The sequence below is a fragment of the Schistocerca piceifrons genome, chromosome 6 (genome assembly GCF_021461385.2).
Source record: "Schistocerca piceifrons isolate TAMUIC-IGC-003096 chromosome 6, iqSchPice1.1, whole genome shotgun sequence".
NCBI lineage: Eukaryota > Metazoa > Arthropoda > Insecta > Orthoptera > Acrididae > Schistocerca > Schistocerca piceifrons.
In genome coordinates, this window is record NC_060143.1 from 200,237,093 (window position 1) to 200,257,461 (window position 20,369).

General features: G+C 44.4%; 1 protein-coding gene across 2 annotated transcripts in view; it reads right to left on the reverse strand.

Moving 5' to 3' along the window:
• Positions 1-20,369, reverse strand: part of LOC124802826 — a 361,534-nt gene that overhangs the window by 54,833 nt on the left and 286,332 nt on the right. For both annotated transcript variants that reach the window (XM_047263832.1, XM_047263831.1), the window contains exon 3: positions 10,733-10,868. In XM_047263832.1, coding sequence (XP_047119788.1) covers positions 10,733-10,868 — 136 coding nt within the window. The remainder of the gene's footprint in view (positions 1-10,732; positions 10,869-20,369) is intronic.

Genomic DNA, 20,369 nt, shown 5'->3' on the forward strand with positions numbered 1-20,369 from the left:
TCCTATAAATTAATGGCGGTCCTGGTGTTAACCTACGGAACCGAAAGCTTGGTTACCATAAAAAGACAAGAAAGCAAAATTCAAACAGCAGACACGAGATTCCTAAGAAAGACGAAGGGCTGTGAAAGAAGAGATATGATTAGAAACGAAGATATTAGAACTGAATTAAATATTTTCAGCATGAATGAAAAAATTCAAAAATATCGAGAAGATTGCAAACAACACCTCATGAGAATGCCAGGTCACGTAATTCCTCAGAAGATCTTGAACTACAAGCCAAATGAGAAAAGAGATATTGGAAGGTCTAGAAAATGATGGGAACGATGTTGTTTGTGAATTCGGAACAGGCAACAGCATAATCCTTGAAGAAAATGATGATGAAGTTTGCTCGCAGCTTCTTTGATGGAAAACCCGATCTAGAATATGCGAGTGAGTTAATGCGAGGTGTTAGGTGCATTCTTTCCAGTGCCTACCAGTTCACACTTCGCAGTATCTGTAAGCATTGGGACTTTTGTGACTACTTGACTACTTCTTGACATATTCCCTGGAGACGTCTGTTTTCGTTTCTTCCATCCGCGGCTGTTACGTTAACAATCTCAGCAATATGAATGTCTACTATCGTCAAACATCTTCCATTATTCATACCGAACTGAAGTAGAAATCGTGGGTGGAGACTGTCTCTCGCTGTGACGCTGTCCGAGGATGGTTAGTATTGACGTGGTATCCCAGCTGGAACGAGCGGGCGTCATTCTATGAAGACTTAAACCCAACATGCTCTTAGCTTGAAGCTTTCCTGTTTCATGGTAAAGCTTTTATCGTAGCTACAGATCTCACCATAAACGGGCGTACCTGCTCCTTTCCGTAGGAAGGGCCTACGTTGGAGCCAGTTCCAGGTATAGTTTCGCATCACTCATCACGTGATCGGCCGAGGCCGGTTTCCGTCAGTCCCAGCCTGTAATTTCGTTTTTGTCCCGTGAGGCTGCTGTAAAAGGATCGTCACGTCATTCTAATATACCCTTCGTAGCAAGTATTTGGTAAGCCCCTGAAGCCATGAGTATGTCAGCTTTGCCTCTGGCCAATTTGAGGCACTCATCCGTTTAATTAGTCGCTCTCCATACTGTATTTATGCCGGACATACTCTTACAGGAGATTCTGATCTGCCCCTTGCAGATATGTGGCAGAAAGGCAAGGAAATGACATAATTTCAAAGACTTTACTGGTCTTTTACAGATACGATTTTACGTGAGAACTTGGATTGAGTGAGGTGGCATACCAGGGTAATTTGTACAGTTGTGTGAACCACTGTGCCTGGGTGAATTAGTGGCTAGCGCACCTGCCTAGTAAACAGGAGACCTGGGTTCAGTTCTCGGCCTTGGTGAAAATTTTCACTCGCCGCTTCAGTCTGTATACATAGAAAGACAGTGCTTGGGATTTCTTCTTTAAAGCTATCATACAGCTCGATATTTGATTTTGTCACACCTTCGATGTCCTTGTGAAATATTCGGTATTACTGAGATCTCATGCCAAGTGTTGTATTCTCGTTCGAGCAGCATTTGTCACCCTCGCGCTCCCCTTCCACGGGTATGTTCGATCTTCTTGAGACACCAACTTGATATCCCTATTCCAGAACAATAGTACGAATGTTCTCAGTTCCAGCAATAATCCTGGTTACATATCCCGCCCACCTTTTCATTACAGTAACACTTAGAGTGTAGTGTCCTAAAACTGATACAGCCGAAACTTTCCAAAACATGATACACGTATCCTATTCATAAGAAAACCAGGCCTATCAAAAATTTTCTTATTGCTAGTTACGCTTCCATAGTTATTCATAATTTGTTTCTCCATTAGAAACTTAATTTCGGAAGTAAATAGTACTTTCAGAGTGGATATAAATGTGCACACAACTCTAGAACATTTGCTACATTTACAAAAGTATTGACCTTGCAGTTACCAATTTTTTGTTACATACGCTGCAATCTGTGCACTGTCTGCTGAATTATTATTCTCACATTTATTGTAAGGAGATAATTACTAAGCATCAATATAATCTTTAATATGATACACTCCAATTCAAAATATGACACAGTTAATTCCTAAAAGAGTTACAGTTACACTGTCGCCTAGTGTCCGGCCACGAACCATACAGCGATGTCCTGCTGGTTGCCTACCTTCTCATACCCGGCGACTACTGCGGGAGGCCACACCTCCAGCAATTAACTCACTGCTGAAAAAGTAAAGCCTGCAGACAAAAAAGGAGTAGGCCAGAAGCAGGAGAGAAAGAAAACTATGTCTGTGACAAAAGCTGTGACAAGAATACGAAAAAGAAGGTTGTTAAGAAGGTAGGACAGAGAGCATAAGTTCCACCAAGACTTTAAGAACTGCCGAAGGTTCACAAGGACGGGGGATTTCTTTACGCGCCATTATCAGCAACATTAGTGCTCCGACATACTCACTCGCTAAATAACTATAGGATTTGCTTAGCCCTTAAGTGGAGAAGTGCTCACATCACATTCGCAACGCTGTGAATTTTGTGAGACGCCTTTATTACTTTAAGCGTGAAGATACCGACATCCTTGCGAGTTTCGACATTGTCTCTCTTCTCTACTGAATGCCTTTACAATAATCGTTAGAACTTATTGGGCAGAAATTTGACGCAGAGACCACCAAACTTTTTAGGCACGTGTTGACACTGACATACCTTTTTTCCGACGGAGCAGAAGGAAGGGGTAGCCACGGGGAGCCCGCTTTCACCAGTTGTCGCCAATATATATAAAATGAAATATTTCGAGGAGGAAGCCTTGGAATCAGCCCTGTAGAGACCTGCGTCTTTCTTTCGGTATGTAGGTTACACCTTCATCATATGGCCACATGGAAGAGACAAGCTGAATGACTTCCTTATACACCGCAGTTCCATACTCAAGAAGATAAGTTTTACCGTCAAAGTGGAAGTAGATGGAATGGTCCCCTCTCTAGATGTCCTGGCTAAAGAAGAACGGACGACATTTTGGTCCACAGCGTGAACCGGGAGAAGACCTATACTTACATGCAGACAGCTGCCGCCTCTCGGATAAGAGGAACAGTGCGCTAAGACTTTGGTACATAGGGGTCGCACCCTTTCTGACAACGAAAGTATTAACGAAGAACTTGAACATCTCAGAGCGGTTTTCCAAAAGAATGGCTACAAGGAGCGGAAAATTCGGAGAGCCATACGTCTTATACTTCTGTACAATTGGCGTAACCAGAAGACGATTTCAAGAAACAAGTAGTCTTGGTAGCAGCATTAAAATATACCGCGCTTAAAAATATCCAGCAGATAAATATCCCTTTCCAAGCCTTTAAAACCACTAGGCGGTGTCTTCATAACGGTATGTGGCGCAGCCCAGTGCCAACCAAACAGGATGAGGCCTACAGTAAGTTTTTACATCAGTAACATGACGGAAGTATGTTGCATATGCTGGCTGCACACATGCACCTCCCCCGTGTTTCTGATGTAAAGACTCATCATGTGTGCAAGACTGCATGTTTCTTCACATCACACATACTGATTACTGTGCCAACCGCAAATGAAATGGAAAAAGTTGTACAGAAGAGGATTATCAGGCAGACTCGGCCATTGCATTGATTCCCTCGTATGGTCCGTGTCCTGGAAGATGGGGCAAATTTTCCGGAAACACCAAGTGAAGACGAACGTCTGCCCACCAGCCAAAACACGGGAAGTGCTTGGTGCTATGGAAATATGGTGTCTATAGGATAACCTGCCACCGTGATGAGACATACATATGTCAGGAGGTGCGTACTTTTGAATACCGCTGCCGAGAACATCAACGGCCCACCAGATTGCAGCATCCTAACAAGTCATCCTAATAAGTCGGCAGCCGCAGAACACTGTCTGATGGAATTGTATAGAATGGATTATGACCACACCAAGGTTCTGACACAGACGTCCTACTTCTGGGATTGCGTCATTAAGGAGTATACTGAGATTCGAGTATGAGAACCGCTGGTAAATCATCATGGCGGGTACGTGCTTAGTGAGGAATGGGACTCCTCTTTTAGAATGGTCAAGGGAGGACCCGAACCTCCGGTGGGAGGGGCCGCGCAATCTGCGACATGGCGCCTCAAACAGAGTGGCCACTCCGCCAGGCGACGAATTTCATTACCAAATATCGTGACGGCGCAGTTAAACGCTCTTTAAAGAGTATACTTGACGTCTGTGGATCAGCTCGACATATTATTCTTACCGCTCACTTTTGTGCAACCAATACTTTTTTGCTAAGTGATGAGTTACCCCAGACAGTGATTCCATAATACATTTATTTTTTTCGGTCATCAGTCTACCGACTGGTTTGATGCGGCCCGCCACGAATTCCTTTCCTGTGCTAAACTCTTCATCTCAGAGTAGCATTTGCAACCTACGTCCTCTATTATTTGCTTCACGTATTCAAATCTCTGTCTTCCTCTACAGTTTTTGCCCTCTACAGCTCCCTCTAGTACCATGGAAGTCATTCCCTCATGTCTTAGCAGATGTCCTATCATCCTGTCCCTTCTCCTTATCAGTGTTTTCCACATATTCCTTTCCTCTCCGATTCTGCATAGAACCTCCTCATTCCTTACCTTATCAGTCCACCTAACTTTCAACATTCGTCTATAGCACCACATCTCAAATGCTTCGATTCTCTTCTGTTCCGGTTTTCCCACAGTTCATGTTTCACTACCATACAATGCTGTACTCCAGACATACATCCTGAGAAATTTCTTTCTCAAATTAAGGCCGGTATTTGATATTAGTAGACTTCTCTTGGCCAGAAATGCCTTTTTTGCCATAGCGAGTCTGCTTTTGATGTCCTCCTTGCTCCGTTCGTCATTGGTTATTTTACCGCCTAGGTAGCAGAATTCCTTAACTTCAGTGACTTCGTGACCATCAATCCTAATGCTAAGTTTCTCGCTGTTCTCATTTCTACTACTTCTCATTACCTTCGTCTTTCTCCGGTTTACTCTCAAACCATACTGTGTACTCATTAGACTGTTCATTCCGTTCAGCAGATCATTTAATTCTTCTTCACTTTCACTCAGGATAGCAATGTCATCAGCGAATCGTATCATTGATATCCTTTCACCTTGTATTTTAATTCCACTCCTGAACCTTTCTTTTATTTCCATCATTGCTTCCTCGATGTACAGATTGAAGAGTAGGGGCGAGAGGCTACAGCCTTGTCTTACACCCTTCTTAATACGAGCACTTGATCGTCAACTCTCATTATTCCCTCTTGGTTGTTGTACATACTGTACATGACCCGTCTCTCCCTATAGCTTACCCCTACTTTTTTCAGAATCTCGAACAGCTTGCACTATTATATATTGTCGAACGCTTTTTCCAGGTCGACAGATCCTATGAAAGTGTCTTGATTTTTCTTTAGCCTTGCTTCCATTATTAGCCATAACGTCAGAATTGCCTCTCTCGTCTCTTTACTTTTCCTAAAGCCAAAATGATAGTCACCTAGCGGATTCTCAATTTTCTTTTCCATTCTTCTGTATTTTATTCTTGTAAGCAGCTTCGATGCATGAGCTGTTAAGCTGATTGTGCGATAATTGTCGCACTTGTCAGCTCTTGCCGTCTTCGAAATAGTGTGGATGATGCTTTTCCGAAAGTCAGATGGTATGTCGCCAGACTCATATATTCTACACACCAACGTGAATAGTCGTTTTGTTGCCACTTTCCCAAATGATTTTAGAAATTCTGATGGAATGTTCTCTATCCCTTCTGCCTTATTTGATCGTAAGTCCTCCAAAGCTCTTTTAAATTCCGATTCTAATACTGGATCCCCTATCTCTTCTGAATCGACTCCTGTTTCTTCTTCTATCACATGAGACAAATCTTCACCCTCATAGAGGCTTTCAATGTATTCTTTCCACCTATCTGCTCTCTCCTCTGCATTTAACAGTGGAATTCCCGTTGCACTCTTAATGTTACCACCGTTGCTTTTAATGTCACCAAAGGTTGTTTTGACTTTCCTGTATGCTGAGTCTGTCCTTCCGACAATCATATCTTTTTCGACGTCTTCACATTTTTCCTGCAGCCATTTCGCCTTAGCTTCCCTGCACTTCCTATTTATTTCATTCCTCAGCGACTTGTATTTCTGTATTCCCGATTTTCCCGGTTCGTGTTTGTACTTCCTCCTTTTATCAATCAACTGAAGTATTTCTGCTGTTACCCATGGTTTCTTCGCAGCTACCTTCTTTGTACCTATGTTTTCCTTCCCACCTTCTGTGATGGCCCTTTTTAGAGATGTCCATTCCTCTTCAACTGTACTGCCTACTGCGCTATTCCTTAATGCTGTATCTACAGCGTTAGAGAACTTAAAACGTATCTCGTCATTGCTTAGTACTTCCGTATCCCACTTCTTTGCATGTTGATTCTTCCTGACTAACATCTTCAACTTCAGCCAACTCTTCATCACTACTATATTGTGATCTGAGTCTATATCTGCTCCTGGGTACGCCTTACAATCAAATATCTGATTTCGGAATCTCTGTCTGACCATGATGTAATCTAATTGAAATCTTCCCGTATCTCCCGGCCTTTTCCAAGTATACCTCCTCCTCTTGTGATTCTTGAACAGGGTATTCGCTATTACTAGCTGAAACTTGTTACAGAACTCAATTAGTCTTTCTCCTCTTTCATTCCTTGTCCCAAGCCCATATTCTCCTGTAACCTTTTCCTCTACACCTTCCCCTACAACTGCATTCCAGTCGCCCATGACTATTAGATTTTCGTCGCCCTTTACATACTGCATTACCCTTTCAATATCCTCATACCCTTTCTCTATCTGTTCATCTTCAGCTTGCGACGTCGGCATGTATACCTGAACTATCGGTGTCGTTGTTGGTCTGCTGTCGATTCTGATTAGAACAACCCGGTCACTGAACTGTTCACAGTAACACACCCTCTGCCCTACCTTCCTATTCATAACGAATCCTACACCTGTTATACCATTTTCTGCTGCTGTTGATATTACCCGATACTCATCTGACCAGAAATCCTTGTCTTCCTTCCACTTCACTTCACTGACCCCTACTATATCTAGATTGAGCCTTTGCATTTCCCTTTTCAGATTTTCTAGTTTCCCTACCACGTTCAAGCTTCTGACATACCACGCCCCGACTCGTAGAACGTTATCCTTTCGTTGATTATTCAATCTTTTTCTCATGGTAGCCTCCCCCTTGGCAGTCCGCTCCCGGAGATCCGAATGGGGGACTATTCCGGAATCTTTTGGCAATGGAGAGATCATCATGACACTTCCTCAATTACAGGCCACATGTCCTGTGGATACACGTTACGTGTCTTTAATGCAGTGGTTTCCATTGCCTTCTGCATCCTCATGTCGTTGATCATTGCTGATTCTTCCGCCTTTAGTGGCAATTTCCCACACCTAGGACAAGAGAGTGCCCTTAAACTCTATCCGCTCCTCCGCTCTCTTTGACAAGGCCGTTGGCAGAATGAGGCTGACTTCTTATGCTGGAAGTCTTCGGCCGCCAATGCTGATTATTTATCAAAATTTAGGCAGTGGTGGGGATCGAACCCGGGACCGAAGACGTTTTGATTGTGAATCAAAGACGCTACCACTAGACCACGGCTCCCATATCATAACACATTATTAACTGAAAATATGCAAAGGTGGGAATTTAAGGAGATGGGACCTGGATAAACTGAAAGAACCAGAGGTTGTACAGAGATTCAGGGAGAGCATAAGGGAGCAATTGACAGGAATGGGGGAAATAAATACAGTAGAAGAAGAATGGGTAGCTTTGAGGGATGAAGTAGTGAAGGCAGCAGAGGATCAAGTAGGTAAAAAGACGAGGGCTAGTAGAAATCCTTGGGTAACAGAAGAAATATTGAATTTAATTGATGAAAGGAGAAAATACAAAAATGCAGTAAGTGAAACAGGCAAAAAGGAATACAAACGTCTCAAAAATGAGATCGACAGGAAGTGCAAAATGGCTAAGCAGGGATGGCTAGAGGACAAATGTAAGGATGTAGAGGCCTATCTCACTAGGGGTAAGATAGATACCGCCTACAGGAAAATTAAAGAGACCTTTGGAGATAAGAGAACGACTTGTATGAATATCAAGAGCTCAGATGGAAACCCAGTTCTAAGCAAAGAAGGGAAAGCAGAAAGGTGGAAGGAGTATTAGAGGGTCTATACAAGGGCGATGTACTTGAGGACAATATTATGGAAATGGAAGAGGATGTAGATGAAGATGAAATGGGAGGTATGATACTGCGTGAAGAGTTTGACAGAGCACTGAAAGACCTGAGTCGAAACAAAGCCCCTGGAGTAGACAATATTCCATTGGAACTACTGACGGCCGTGGGAGAGCCAGTCCTGACAAAACTCTACCATCTGGTGAGGAAGATGTATGAGACAGGCGAAATACCCTCAGACTTCAAGAAGAATATAATAATTCCAATCCCAAAGAAAGCAGGTGTTGACAGATGTGAAAATTACCGAACTATCAGCTTAATAAGTCACAGCTGCAAAATACTAACACGAATTCTTTACAGACGAATGGAAAAACTAGCAGAAGTCAACCTCGGGGAAGATCAGTTTGGATTCCGTAGAAACACTGGAACACGTGAGGCAATACTGACCTTACGACTTATCTTAGAAGAAAGATTAAGGAAAGGCAAACCTACGTTTCTAGCATTTGTAGACTTAGAGAAAGCTTTTGACAATGTTGACTGGAATACTCTCTTTCAAATTCTAAAGGTGGCAGGGGTAAAATACAGGGAGCGAAAGGCTATTTACAATTTGTACAGAAACCAGATGGCAGTTATAAGAGTCGAGGGACATGAAAGGGAAGCAGTGGTTGGGAAGGGAGTAAGACAGGGTTGTAGCCTCTCCCCGATGTTGTTCAATCTGTATATTGAGCAAGCAGTAAAGGAAACAAAAGAAAAATTCGGAGTAGGTATTAAAATTCATGGAGAAGAAATAAAAACTTTGAGGTTCGCCGATGACATTGTAATTCTGTCCGAGACAGCAAAGGACTTGGAAGAGCAGTTGAATGGAATGGACAGTGTCTTGAAAGGAGGATATAAGATGAACATCAACAAAAGCAAAACAAGGATAATGGAATGTAACCTAATTAAGTCGGGTGATGCTGAGGGAATTAGATTAGGAAATGAGGCACTTAAAGTAGTAAAGGAGTTTTGCTATTTGGGGAGCAAAATAACTGATGATGGTCGAAGTAGAGAGGATATAAAATGTAGGCTGGCAATGGCAAGGAAAGCGTTTCTGAAGAAGAGAAATTTGTTAACATCCAGTATTGATTTAAGTGTCAGGAAGTCATTTCTGAAAGTATTCGTATGGAGTGTAGCCATGTATGGAAGTGAAACATGGACGATAAATAGTTTGGACAAGAAGAGAATAGAAGCTTTCGAAATGTGGTGCTACAGAAGAATGCTGAAGATTAGATGGGTAGATCACATAACTAATGAGGAAGTATTGAATAGTATTGGGGAGAAGAGAAGTTTGTGGCACAACTTGACCAGAAGAAGGGATCAGTTGGTAGGACATGTTCTGAGGCATCAAGGGATCACCAATTTAGTATTGGAGGGCAGCGTGGAGGGTAAAAATCGTAGAGGGAGACCAAGAGATGAATACACTAAGCAGATTCAGAAGGATGTAGGTTGCAGTAGGTACTGGATAGAGTAGCATGGAGAGCTGCATCAAACCAGTCTCAGGACTGAAGACCACAACAACAACAACAACAATGCAAAATATACCAGGACGTTGGCTCGTTTGTATCCAAGAGTAGCAACTATACGAACAGGGAAAGTAGCTGAACTTAATTGTTTGAGATGCTCAGTAATATGCTTGTGCCAATTTCAGTTTACATCATTATGTAGACCCATAAATTTGGAACATTCTACTCCTTTATAATTCTTTGGAAAATATCATTTACCATCTCCTCTCTTAATTTCTTTCCAATGAGATTTATTATAACGCTACTAACGTTTGCAAAAAAAAAGTATCAATTCTGCTTGCTGAGTGTTAAACAGTAGGTCTTTCATGTACGTATGGAATAGGAGTGGAAACAAAATTGAACCCTGTGGGACTCCATCTATGATTTCACCCCAGTGACAAAAATTTCCTAGCCTTCCGACACTGCATCTTTAGCATTTAATTTGTTAAGTTTGATTCAGATTAGTTGTGCATAAAGCCATCAGTTCCAAATACTGTTTATCTAAGAGGGTAACATGTTCTAAGCAATCAAACGCTTTGGAGAGATCACAAAAAATACCAACTGGCGATGTACTAATTCCTTGTGCCACGGGCCATTCGTGCCTGCGAGGCTGCTCCCTGAGAGAAGCACTGGACTCTGGCTACGGGCCGCGAGGTCATTGCTGTTCTAAATATGGGAATAAACTTCTGCCAGACTTACGCTCTTGACTTGCTTCCTACCCACCACCACTCCTATTGTGGAGAGCTGAACGCCATCCTGTGCACTACAAGCACGGCTCCACTACTCATTGTAGAAGTCGTCCGCTCCCGACCTCAACGCCTATATGGTAATGGTCCGGATAGGAGGAATTTTGTAATTGTCGTACTCTGACAAATTCGTCTTCGTCATATCCAATTTAATATATCGGACGAAGAACAGATGCACTTTGAGCACTCTAGAGATTTCAAGCTCTAACAGGTAGTGCATACTGCTCAGCGGTACTCACCCACTACGTCCATACTGTCGGTGACGACGAATGTGTTGAAGGAGGGCGCATCTGCCGAAACCTCGCAGATGTACTGGCCGGTCAGAGAATCGTCAGCGTTGATCAGCGTCACGTGAGTCGCAGTGCTCTGCTTCAGCTGCACACAAAGCCACCACACAACGGGTATGTGAGTTTATCTGCCGTCACTAAGTGGAGCATTTTTACCTAGCACAAGGTGTGACTGTCTGGTAAGCATTGTTGCCCAGGATATGCAAGTTCACAACGTAAAATAAACTACTAACGGAGGAAAACAAAAAAACATGTTTTTATTTTATTTTTTGGTTCGGTACCCCAGTCTGTAAAAACGGTACGCTTATAGGATAGTTTTGTTATCCGTCTGTCTCTATCTGTCCGTGTATTACGAACTGTTTTCCTCAGGGACGAGTAGACCTAACAAATTCAAATTTATGTCACGTATTAAGGTCTCTGGTCCCTTGGCGCTATAAAAATTTTAAATTAGTCCAATCAAATGATACGGTCATAATTGGTCAATTTGGGGGAAGGGACCAAACAGCGAGGCCATCTGTCCCATCGGCTGTGTGCACTATGGGACTTAACATCTAAGGTCATCAGTCCCCTAGAACTTAGAGCCACATAAACCTAATTAACCTAAGGACATCGCACACATCCATGCCCGAGGTAGGATTCGAACCTGCGACCGTAGCGGTCGCGCGGCTCCAGACTGTAGCGCCTTGAACCGCTCGGCCACAGGGGCCGGCGGTCCCGTCGGATTGGGGAAGGTTGGGGAAGGAAGTCGGCTGTGCCCTGTCAAAGGAACCATCCCGACATTTTCCCGAAGCGATTTACGTAAAGATAAGGTCATATATGTCACATATTTTGCTTAAGTAATAGAATCCAGGGTGTTGTTCTCGACGGCGAGTGTTCATCAGAAACAAGGGTATCATCAGGAGTGCCGCAGGGAAGTTTGACAGGACCGCTGTTGTTCTCAATATACTTAAATGATTTGGAGGACAGGGTGAGTAGCAATCTGCAGTTGTTTGCTGATGATGCTGTGGTGCACGGTAAGTTGTCGTAGTTGAGTGACTGTAGGAGGATACGACTTAGAACAAATTTCTAGTTAGTGTGATGAATGACACAATGTAGAAAAATATAAGTTATTGCGAGTGAGCAGGAAAAATAAACTCGTAATGTTCGTATTATAGTATTAGTGGCGTCCTGTTTGACACAATAGTGCCTCTTAAGTATCTGGGCGTAACGTTGCAAAGCGATGCAAAATGCAACGAGAATCTGAGGCTTACAATTGGAAAGACGAATGGTCGACTTCGGTTTATTAGGAGAATTTTGGGAAACTGTGGTTCATCTGTAAAGGAGACCGCATACAGGACGCTACTGTGACCTATTCTAAAGTACTGCTCGAGTGTTTGGTATCCGTACCAGGTCGGATTAAATGAAGACATCGATACAGTTCACAGCTGGGTTGCTAGATTTGTTACTGGTATGTTCGAACAACACGCAGGTGATACGGTCATGCTTCAGGAACTGAAATGGAGCCTCTGGAGGGAAGGCGACGTCATTTTTGAGGAGCACTACTGAGAAAATTTAGAGAACCGGCATCTGAAGCTGATTGAAGGACCATTCTACTGCCTCCAACACACACTGCGCGTAAGCACCATCAGGTGCGAGAAATTAGGTCTCATACAGTGGCATACGGACAGTCACTTTTCCCTCGCTCTGTTTGCAAGTGGAACAGGAAGCGAAATGACTAGTACTGAGTGGTACGCGGAACCCTCGAACACGGCGAACGGCGGAGTGTTTATGTACATGTATTTTGATACACAAGAACTCACTCATTAAAACCTATAAGGTACTTCCCGTTAACCTCGAATCAGGAAACTTAGAAAGAAGTAAGGTTTCACAAGAGAAGTAAAGGGAAAAATCCGAAATTTCTTTATTTGTAATTATATAACATGAAAAAATACTTTATCGTAATTTTTATCGCTCTGCCTGTTTGTTTGTCCGTCTGTTAAGCCCCTTTTTTCTCTGGGTTTGGCGTATCAGGTTCAAATTTATATCACATATTGAGGTGTATCATCCCTTGACAGTGTAAAAATTTTAAGCTTCTGAGTCAGTACAATGAAAAGATAGGACCATTTATGTAATATACACTCCTGGAAATTGAAATAAGAACACCGTGAATTCATTGTCCCAGGAAGGGGAAACTTTATTGACACATTCCCGGGGTCAGATACATCACATGATCACACTGACAGAACCACAGGCACATAGACACAGGCAACAGAGCATGCACAATGTCGGCACTAGTACAGTGTATATCCACCTTTCGCAGCAATGTAGGCTGCTATTCTCCCATGGAGACGATCGTTGAGATGCTGGATGTAGTCCTGTGGAACGGCTTGCCATGCCATTTCCACCTGGCGCCTCAGTTGGACCAGCGTTCGTGCTGGACGTGCAGACCGCGTGAGACGACGCTTCATCCAGTCCCAAACATGCTCAATGGGGGACAGATCCGGAGATCTTGCTGGCCAGGGTAGTTGACTTACACCTTCTAGAGCACGTTGGGTGGCACGGGATACATGCGGACGTGCGTTGTCCTGTTGGAACAGCAAGTTCCCTTGCCGGTCTAGGAATGGTAGAACGATGGGTTCGATGACGGTTTGGATGTACCGTGCACTATTCAGTGTCCCCTCGAGAATCACCAGTGGTGTACGGCCAGTGTAGGAGATCGCTCCCCACACCATGATGCCGGGTGTTGGCCCTGTGTGCCTCGGTCGTATGCAGTCCTGATTGTGGCGCTCACCTGCACGGCGCCAAACACGCATACGACCATCATTGGCACCAAGGCAGAAGCGACTCTCATCGCTGAAGACGACACGTCTCCATTCGTCCCTCCATTCACGCCTGTCGCGACACCACTGGAGGCGGGCTGCACGATGTTGGGGCGTGAGCGGAAGACGGCCTAACGGTGTGCGGGACCGTAGCCCAGCTTCATGGAGACGGTTGCGAATGGTCCTCGCCGATACCCCAGGAGCAACAGTGTCCCTAATTTGCTGGGAAGTGGCGGTGCGGTCCCCTACGGCACTGCGTAGGATCCTACGGTCTTGGCGTGCATCCGTGCGTCGTTGCGGTCCGGTCCCAGGTCGACGGGCACGTGCACCTTCCGCCGACCACTGGCGACAACATCGATGTACTGTGGAGACCTCACGCCCCACGTGTTGAGCAATTCGGCGGTACGTCCACCCGGCCTCCCGCATGCCCACTATACGCCCTCGCTCAAAGTCCGTCAACTGCACATACGGTTCACGTCCACGCTGTCGCGGCATGCTACCAGTGTTAAAGACTGCGATGGAGCTCCGTATGCCACGGCAAACTGGCTGACACTGACGGCGGCGGTGCACAAATGCTGCGCAGCTAGCGCCATTCGACGGCCAACACCGCGGTTCCTGGTGTGTCCGCTGTGCCGTGTGTGTGATCATTGCTTGTACAGACCTCTCGCAGTGTCCGGAGCAAGTATGATGGGTCTGACACACCGGTGTCAATGTGTTCTTTTTTCCATTTCCAGGAGTGTATTTTGGTACTCGAAAACTCACTCATCATCACCTATAGTGTGCTTCCCGTTGACCTAGAATCATGAAATTTTGGCAAAAAGTAAGGTCTCACGCTACAAGTAAAGGATAAAATCCTAAACTGTTTATTTGTAATTATAATATTTTTATTGTTTGCTGTCCGACTTCAAACTAGAAGTTAAAACATTCTCGAAAGTCTTGCATTCCCTGGGATCGATATCTTACCAACATGAAGATCGATAACAGACAAAAATCTTCGAAATTCTCGATTCCCCGAATGGATAAAATGTCTATATATAGTTTGTACTCACATCTAGTCACTTTTTTTTATTAGGTAACACCTCAACTTCAAGGTACTTGGGCGCTGGATCCGTATCTGACAAGTTTCGTTGAGCCACATACAGTTTTGTCACAATGCGACTTCTTTATGAACTAGGAAATCAGCAGAACACATGAAATTGCAATGAAAAGTAGCTTAACTTTCAACTTAACTAAAGATTTTATTGTAACCACAGATACTGCAAATGAATACGTCCTACTTCTTTGTAAACGACCACTCCTACTTGTATTTCTCGTATTTCAACTTATTTCCTTTTCTTTGATTTCGATTGCAATATTATTTTAACTCGCTGGACGTAAGCATTGAATATGATAGGAAAGAGAGCACAGTTTTGTTTCACGCCCTTTTGTGTTCTTTGCTTCTTGTTCTTTATGGAAATTCTTAATCACAGACACTTCGCTATTATACATGGTGATTCCATGACGATGCTGCAAACTTTCAGGGATGATGGAGAAGGGTAAATGTATCATCTTGAGCCAAGGGACTGTAGTGCGGAAACTACCGAGTTGAAAGATTAGCCTTGCGCAGCTCTTAACCTAAATGCCCCAGCTTCAGAGCCCGGATGATGACGTACATATTTCCCGGTGAATACTCCCAAAAACCAACACATAATTTTCTCTGCTGACGGACTAGTAACGGCGCATGTAACTTGATGTCAAAGGGACCGAAAATCCTAAGAGTACGGTCCAGTACTCCATGGAAAACCTGAACGGGTTGGCCGGACGAGTGTTTGAACCGTCGTCCTTCCGAATGAGAGTCCAGTGTGCTAACCACTGCGCCACCTCACTCGGTCTGAATAGTGTCGCAGGTAGCGAGAGCTTTTCCTAGGAGATCCTCTTTGTACTCGACAAGTGTCTCGTGCACAGTAACTTTCACGTGGCCCCACCAGAAGAAATCAAATGTTGTGTAATAAGGTGAACGTGCTGGTCACGAAACAGGACGCCCTCTGGCTATCAACTTTTCATGGATTGCCTGATGCAGGTGTTCGCAAACTCTCAGTCCAAAAAGGGGTGGGGCTCCATCATGTTGGAATAGACTCTGTATACACCCATCGCTTAAAAAATGGTTCAAGTGGCTCTGAGCACTATGGGACTCAACTGCTGTGGTCATCAGTCCCCTAGAACTTGGAACTACTTAAACCTAACTAACCTAAGGACAACACACACACCCATGCCCGAGGCAGGATTCGAACCTACGACCGTAGCAGCAGCGCGGCTCCGGACTGGAGCGCCTAGAACCGCACGGCCACCGCGGCCGGCCCCATCGCTTAAAACTTCCGGCTATTAGGCAGTGGTCGATGTATAAAACTTTCTTCCAAAGTTTCCTCTCCGACAGCGGGAGCCATCTGCAGAGGTAAAATGGCTAACTGCGACCACAACTCGAGGGAGCACCGTTTATATGGGCAGTGCAGAAGGCACCTCAGTCTGTCACCCGACGTCGGTTGCGCGATTATCGCTGGTATTTCCAACATTCTCGATTGAAAGTGATCGCGCGTCATTCATACGTTGCAATGTTGACATCAAAATTTTGTTCAGTTTAACACCTTCCTCTTTTCTGTTAAAAATATTATGGTGTTTAAAGATCTCAATAGCCTCTCTATATATATACGCGCATGATAATACGATGTTTTCGATATGACACTCGTCTTAGTGAATTTTATTTCTTGATGACCTTCTTGGTAAAGATGTTCCGCTGCGGACGATTTTTCCTGTGTTCTACGCGGCAATTCCTCTTCTGTTCAACGAGACGAATATTAACACTTTTTTTTGTGGTTCAAATTCAAATGGCTCTGAGCAATATGGGACTTAACAACTGAGGTCATCAGTCCCCTCGAACTTAGAACTACTGAAGCGCCTAGAACCACTCGGCCACACCGGCCGGCCTTTTTGTGGCACCAATAGAAACCAGTCCACAATTACAAGAAATTTTGTATACACTCAATGTAGCCAAAGATCGTAGAGGGTGATTGTAATTGAAGTTAAACTTTCAAAACGCCGTAGAAAAAACACCACTGGTCAGAATGGCGTCAAATTGCAACGGAATATTGTTGGAGAATGGGGAAAAAGTATGGCAGAAGAAAAAAAAAATATTGTGAAAATTGGTCAACAGATGGTGCTGTATGTGTCAGAATAAGTAAATGAAAACACCTGTCATGCGCACGACGCATTGAAGTTGGTATAAACACGCCGGGTACACGGCTTTTCCTCCTTTCGCGTCTGCGACGTTCGCCATGACAGTCTCGATGCACGAAAGTGCTCTGCTTGTAAAGCTGTACTGCAAGAATGATGACTGTGTACACGTAGCTCTGCAGAAATTCCGGACACTAAAGGGTTTGAAAAAAGGCGTTGGTCCGATGACTGCTGCGGGTCGGGAGAAAATGATTCGGAAATTCGAAAAGACGGGTTCTTTTGGAGTGCAACCTGGTAGAGGGAGAAATGAATCGATTCGACGTCAGTGGAATCAGTGGCCACAACAATGCAGGAGGAGACGAGTGGTGGTGTGCAAACGTGTAGTGCACGGAGAACTATCCGAACATTGCACATACCTGTGAACACGGTGCGTAAAATATCAAATGGCTCTGAGCACTATGGGACTTAACTTCTGAGGTCATCAGTCCCCTAGAACTTAGAACTACTAAGCCTAACTAACCTAAGGACATCACACACATCCATGTCCGATGCAGGATTCGAACCTGCGACCGTAGCGACCGCGCGGTTCCAGACTGAAGCGCCCAGAACCACTCGGCCTCACCGGCTGGCTGCGTAAAATCCTTCGAAACATCGTTCTTTGCTATCCATTCAAAATTACCCATGTGAAAGAGTTGCTTCCTGTTGACCTGCCAGCAAGAGAGACCTTTGCTTTAGAATTTCATGCTCGCATGGAAGTGGACAATGGTTGGCCGTGGAAGATTTCGTGGATAGACAAAGCCCACTTCCATCTGGCAGGGTATGTCAATACACATAATTGTCGAATATGGGCAACGGAAAACCCACACGCAAATCAATCAGTACCACTTCATCCTTGAAAAGCTCATTGTGTGGTGCGGGTTTACGGCCTCATTTATCTAGGGTCGTATTTTTTCGAAGAGACAGGTGTTTCAGGTCCTGTTACCTCGTAAGCGCTATGAGTGTCTTTCGCGCAACCACGCCATTCCAGCTCTCCAACAGCGCGGATCTTTGGATAGGATCATTTTTATGCAAGTTGTCGCACCTTAGCTCATTGCAGATCCAGTTAAGCAGCTGCTGAAGCGCCATTTCGAAAATGCTAGAATTATCAGCCGCCATTTCCCTACAGCCTGGCCGACCCGATCACCTGATCTTAACCCATGTGACTTATGGCTGTTGGACTACCTGAAAGATGCTGTGTTCAGTGTTCCCATTTCAAACTTTGTTGCATTGAAGCAATGCACTGCGCAACACATTCTGAAAGTGACCGCGGAAACACTTCTGTTAGTTGTGGAGCATGCTGTTTCTCGATTTCAGCTTATTGCAGAAAACGGTGGACAGCATATTGAACATTTTTTGCGCCAGTCACACGGAAACTTATAATCCGATTCGATTTTGGTTGATGCTTGTTATGCAGTTTTTATGCCAAAGGGATATTAAAAACCTATGTGAGTGATGCTTTTTGTGCGGTTTTTGGTCTCAGGACAATTAAAAACCGATTTTTCCCATCCGATGTGATGTGACCCTGCCGTGGTGGATGGGATTACGTAACAAAGTATCGCACCTGTACACTCATGTGCACTGAGTTGTACAGTTTAACGACAAACGTTCTTCCAAGGCATTGTTGTATGATTCATTTGTCATTTGTAGTCGACCACTATTAAATTATGATGCTTACACCGCCAATGGAAAATTGTACTGAAATGCAGGAGGATCTGCAGCGAATTGACGCATGGTGCAGGGAATGGCAACTGAATCTCAATGTAGACAAGTGTAATGTGCTGCGAATACATAGAAAGATAGATCCCTTATCATTTAGCTACAAAATAGCAGGTCAGCAACTGGAAGCAGTTAATTCCATAAATTATCTGGGAGTATGCATTAGAAGTGATTTAAAATGGAATGATCATATAAAGTTGATCGTCGGTAAGGCAGATGCCAGACTGAGATTCATTGGAAGAATCCTAAGGAAGTGTAATCCGAAAACGAAGGAAGTAGGTTACAGTACGCATGTTCGCCCACTGCTTGAATACTGCTCAGCAGTGTGGGATCCGTACCAGATCGGGTTGATAGAAGAGATAGAGAAGATCCAACGGAGAGCAGTGCGCTTCGTTACAGGATCATTCAGTAATCGCGAAAGCGTTACGGAGATGATAGATAAACTCCAGTGGAAGACTCTGCAGGAGAGACGCTCAGTAGCTCGGTACGGGCTTTTGTTAAAGTTTCGAGAACATACCTTCACGCCGGCCGAAGTGGCCGTGCGGTTAAAGGCGCTGCAGTCTGGAACCGCAAGACCGCTACGGTCGCAGGTTCGAATCCTGCCTCGGGCATGGATGTTTGTGATGTCCTTAGGTTAGTTAGGTTTAACTAGTTCTAAGTTCTAGGGGACTAATGACCTCAGCAGTTGAGTCCCATAGTGCTCAGAGCCATTTGAACCATACCTTCACCGAAGAGTCAAGCAGTATATTGCTCCCTCCTACGTATATCTCGCGAAGAGACCATGAGGATAAAATTAGAGAGTTTAGAGCCCACACGGAAACATACCGACAATCCTTCTTTCCACGAACAATACGAGACTGGAATAGAAGGGAGAACCGATAGAGGGACTCAGGGTATCCTCCGCCACACACCGTCTGGTGGCTTGCGGAGTATGGATGTAGATGTAGGTATGGATCTATTGCTACATTTTGCAACTATTTATTTTTATTCAGTCATAATTTTTCCCTCTTCTCCGACAATATTTCTTTGCAATTTGACGTCATTCTGACCAATGGTGTTATTTCTACAGCGGTTTGAAAGTTTAATTATTATCACCCTGTATATCTTTTGTCAATCTTAAACATTTTTTTAACCACCTGAAGGGTGAGAAAGTAGTTTACACACCGTACTGGCTCAATACTGTCCCAATGTGATCTGTAATCATACTGATGAATGGAAGGAGAACTTTCCGTTTGGGCCGCCGTCTTTCCTCATCGGTCCTGATTTTCTCCCTAGAGCGAAGTGCTCTGTCTATCTCCTTGTCAGAATAACCATTCTGTGTACGCTGGTGCATTTCAGCGGGTAGGAAAAAGAAACGGACCTTGTACGTAACTACTGAGTATACCTGCCCGCTCGTTTACTGATAATGTGTTGATGGCTATTCAGAACTGTAGCGTACAGTTTCCCATCGGTCCAAACTATGACCGTTGGCACTATTAGCATTACGTCTCTGGTGAAACGGCCTTTGAACGTAGAAAGTAAATATGCAGGAAAGTGAGCATCGACTGTAAGGCGTTGCAAGAACTACTGGCTGAACACGACACGAGGTCCGAAGTCAGCAAGAGCAGCAGGTAGTTCCTGTGGGTGGTAGGGGTGTAGCTGCATTTTCCAGAATACTCGCCACATAGGACTCTGCGACCTATTCATTTCACGTGCAACCGATAGAGTGTTGATTGCAGACACTCATCCAATCGAGTAAGCACTGCATCTTCTAAGTCGGGACCCCGTGTAGTTCGTCGTGCTGCTCGATCGGTGTACTGCGGTACCAACTGCCCCGCTTCACTAACTCG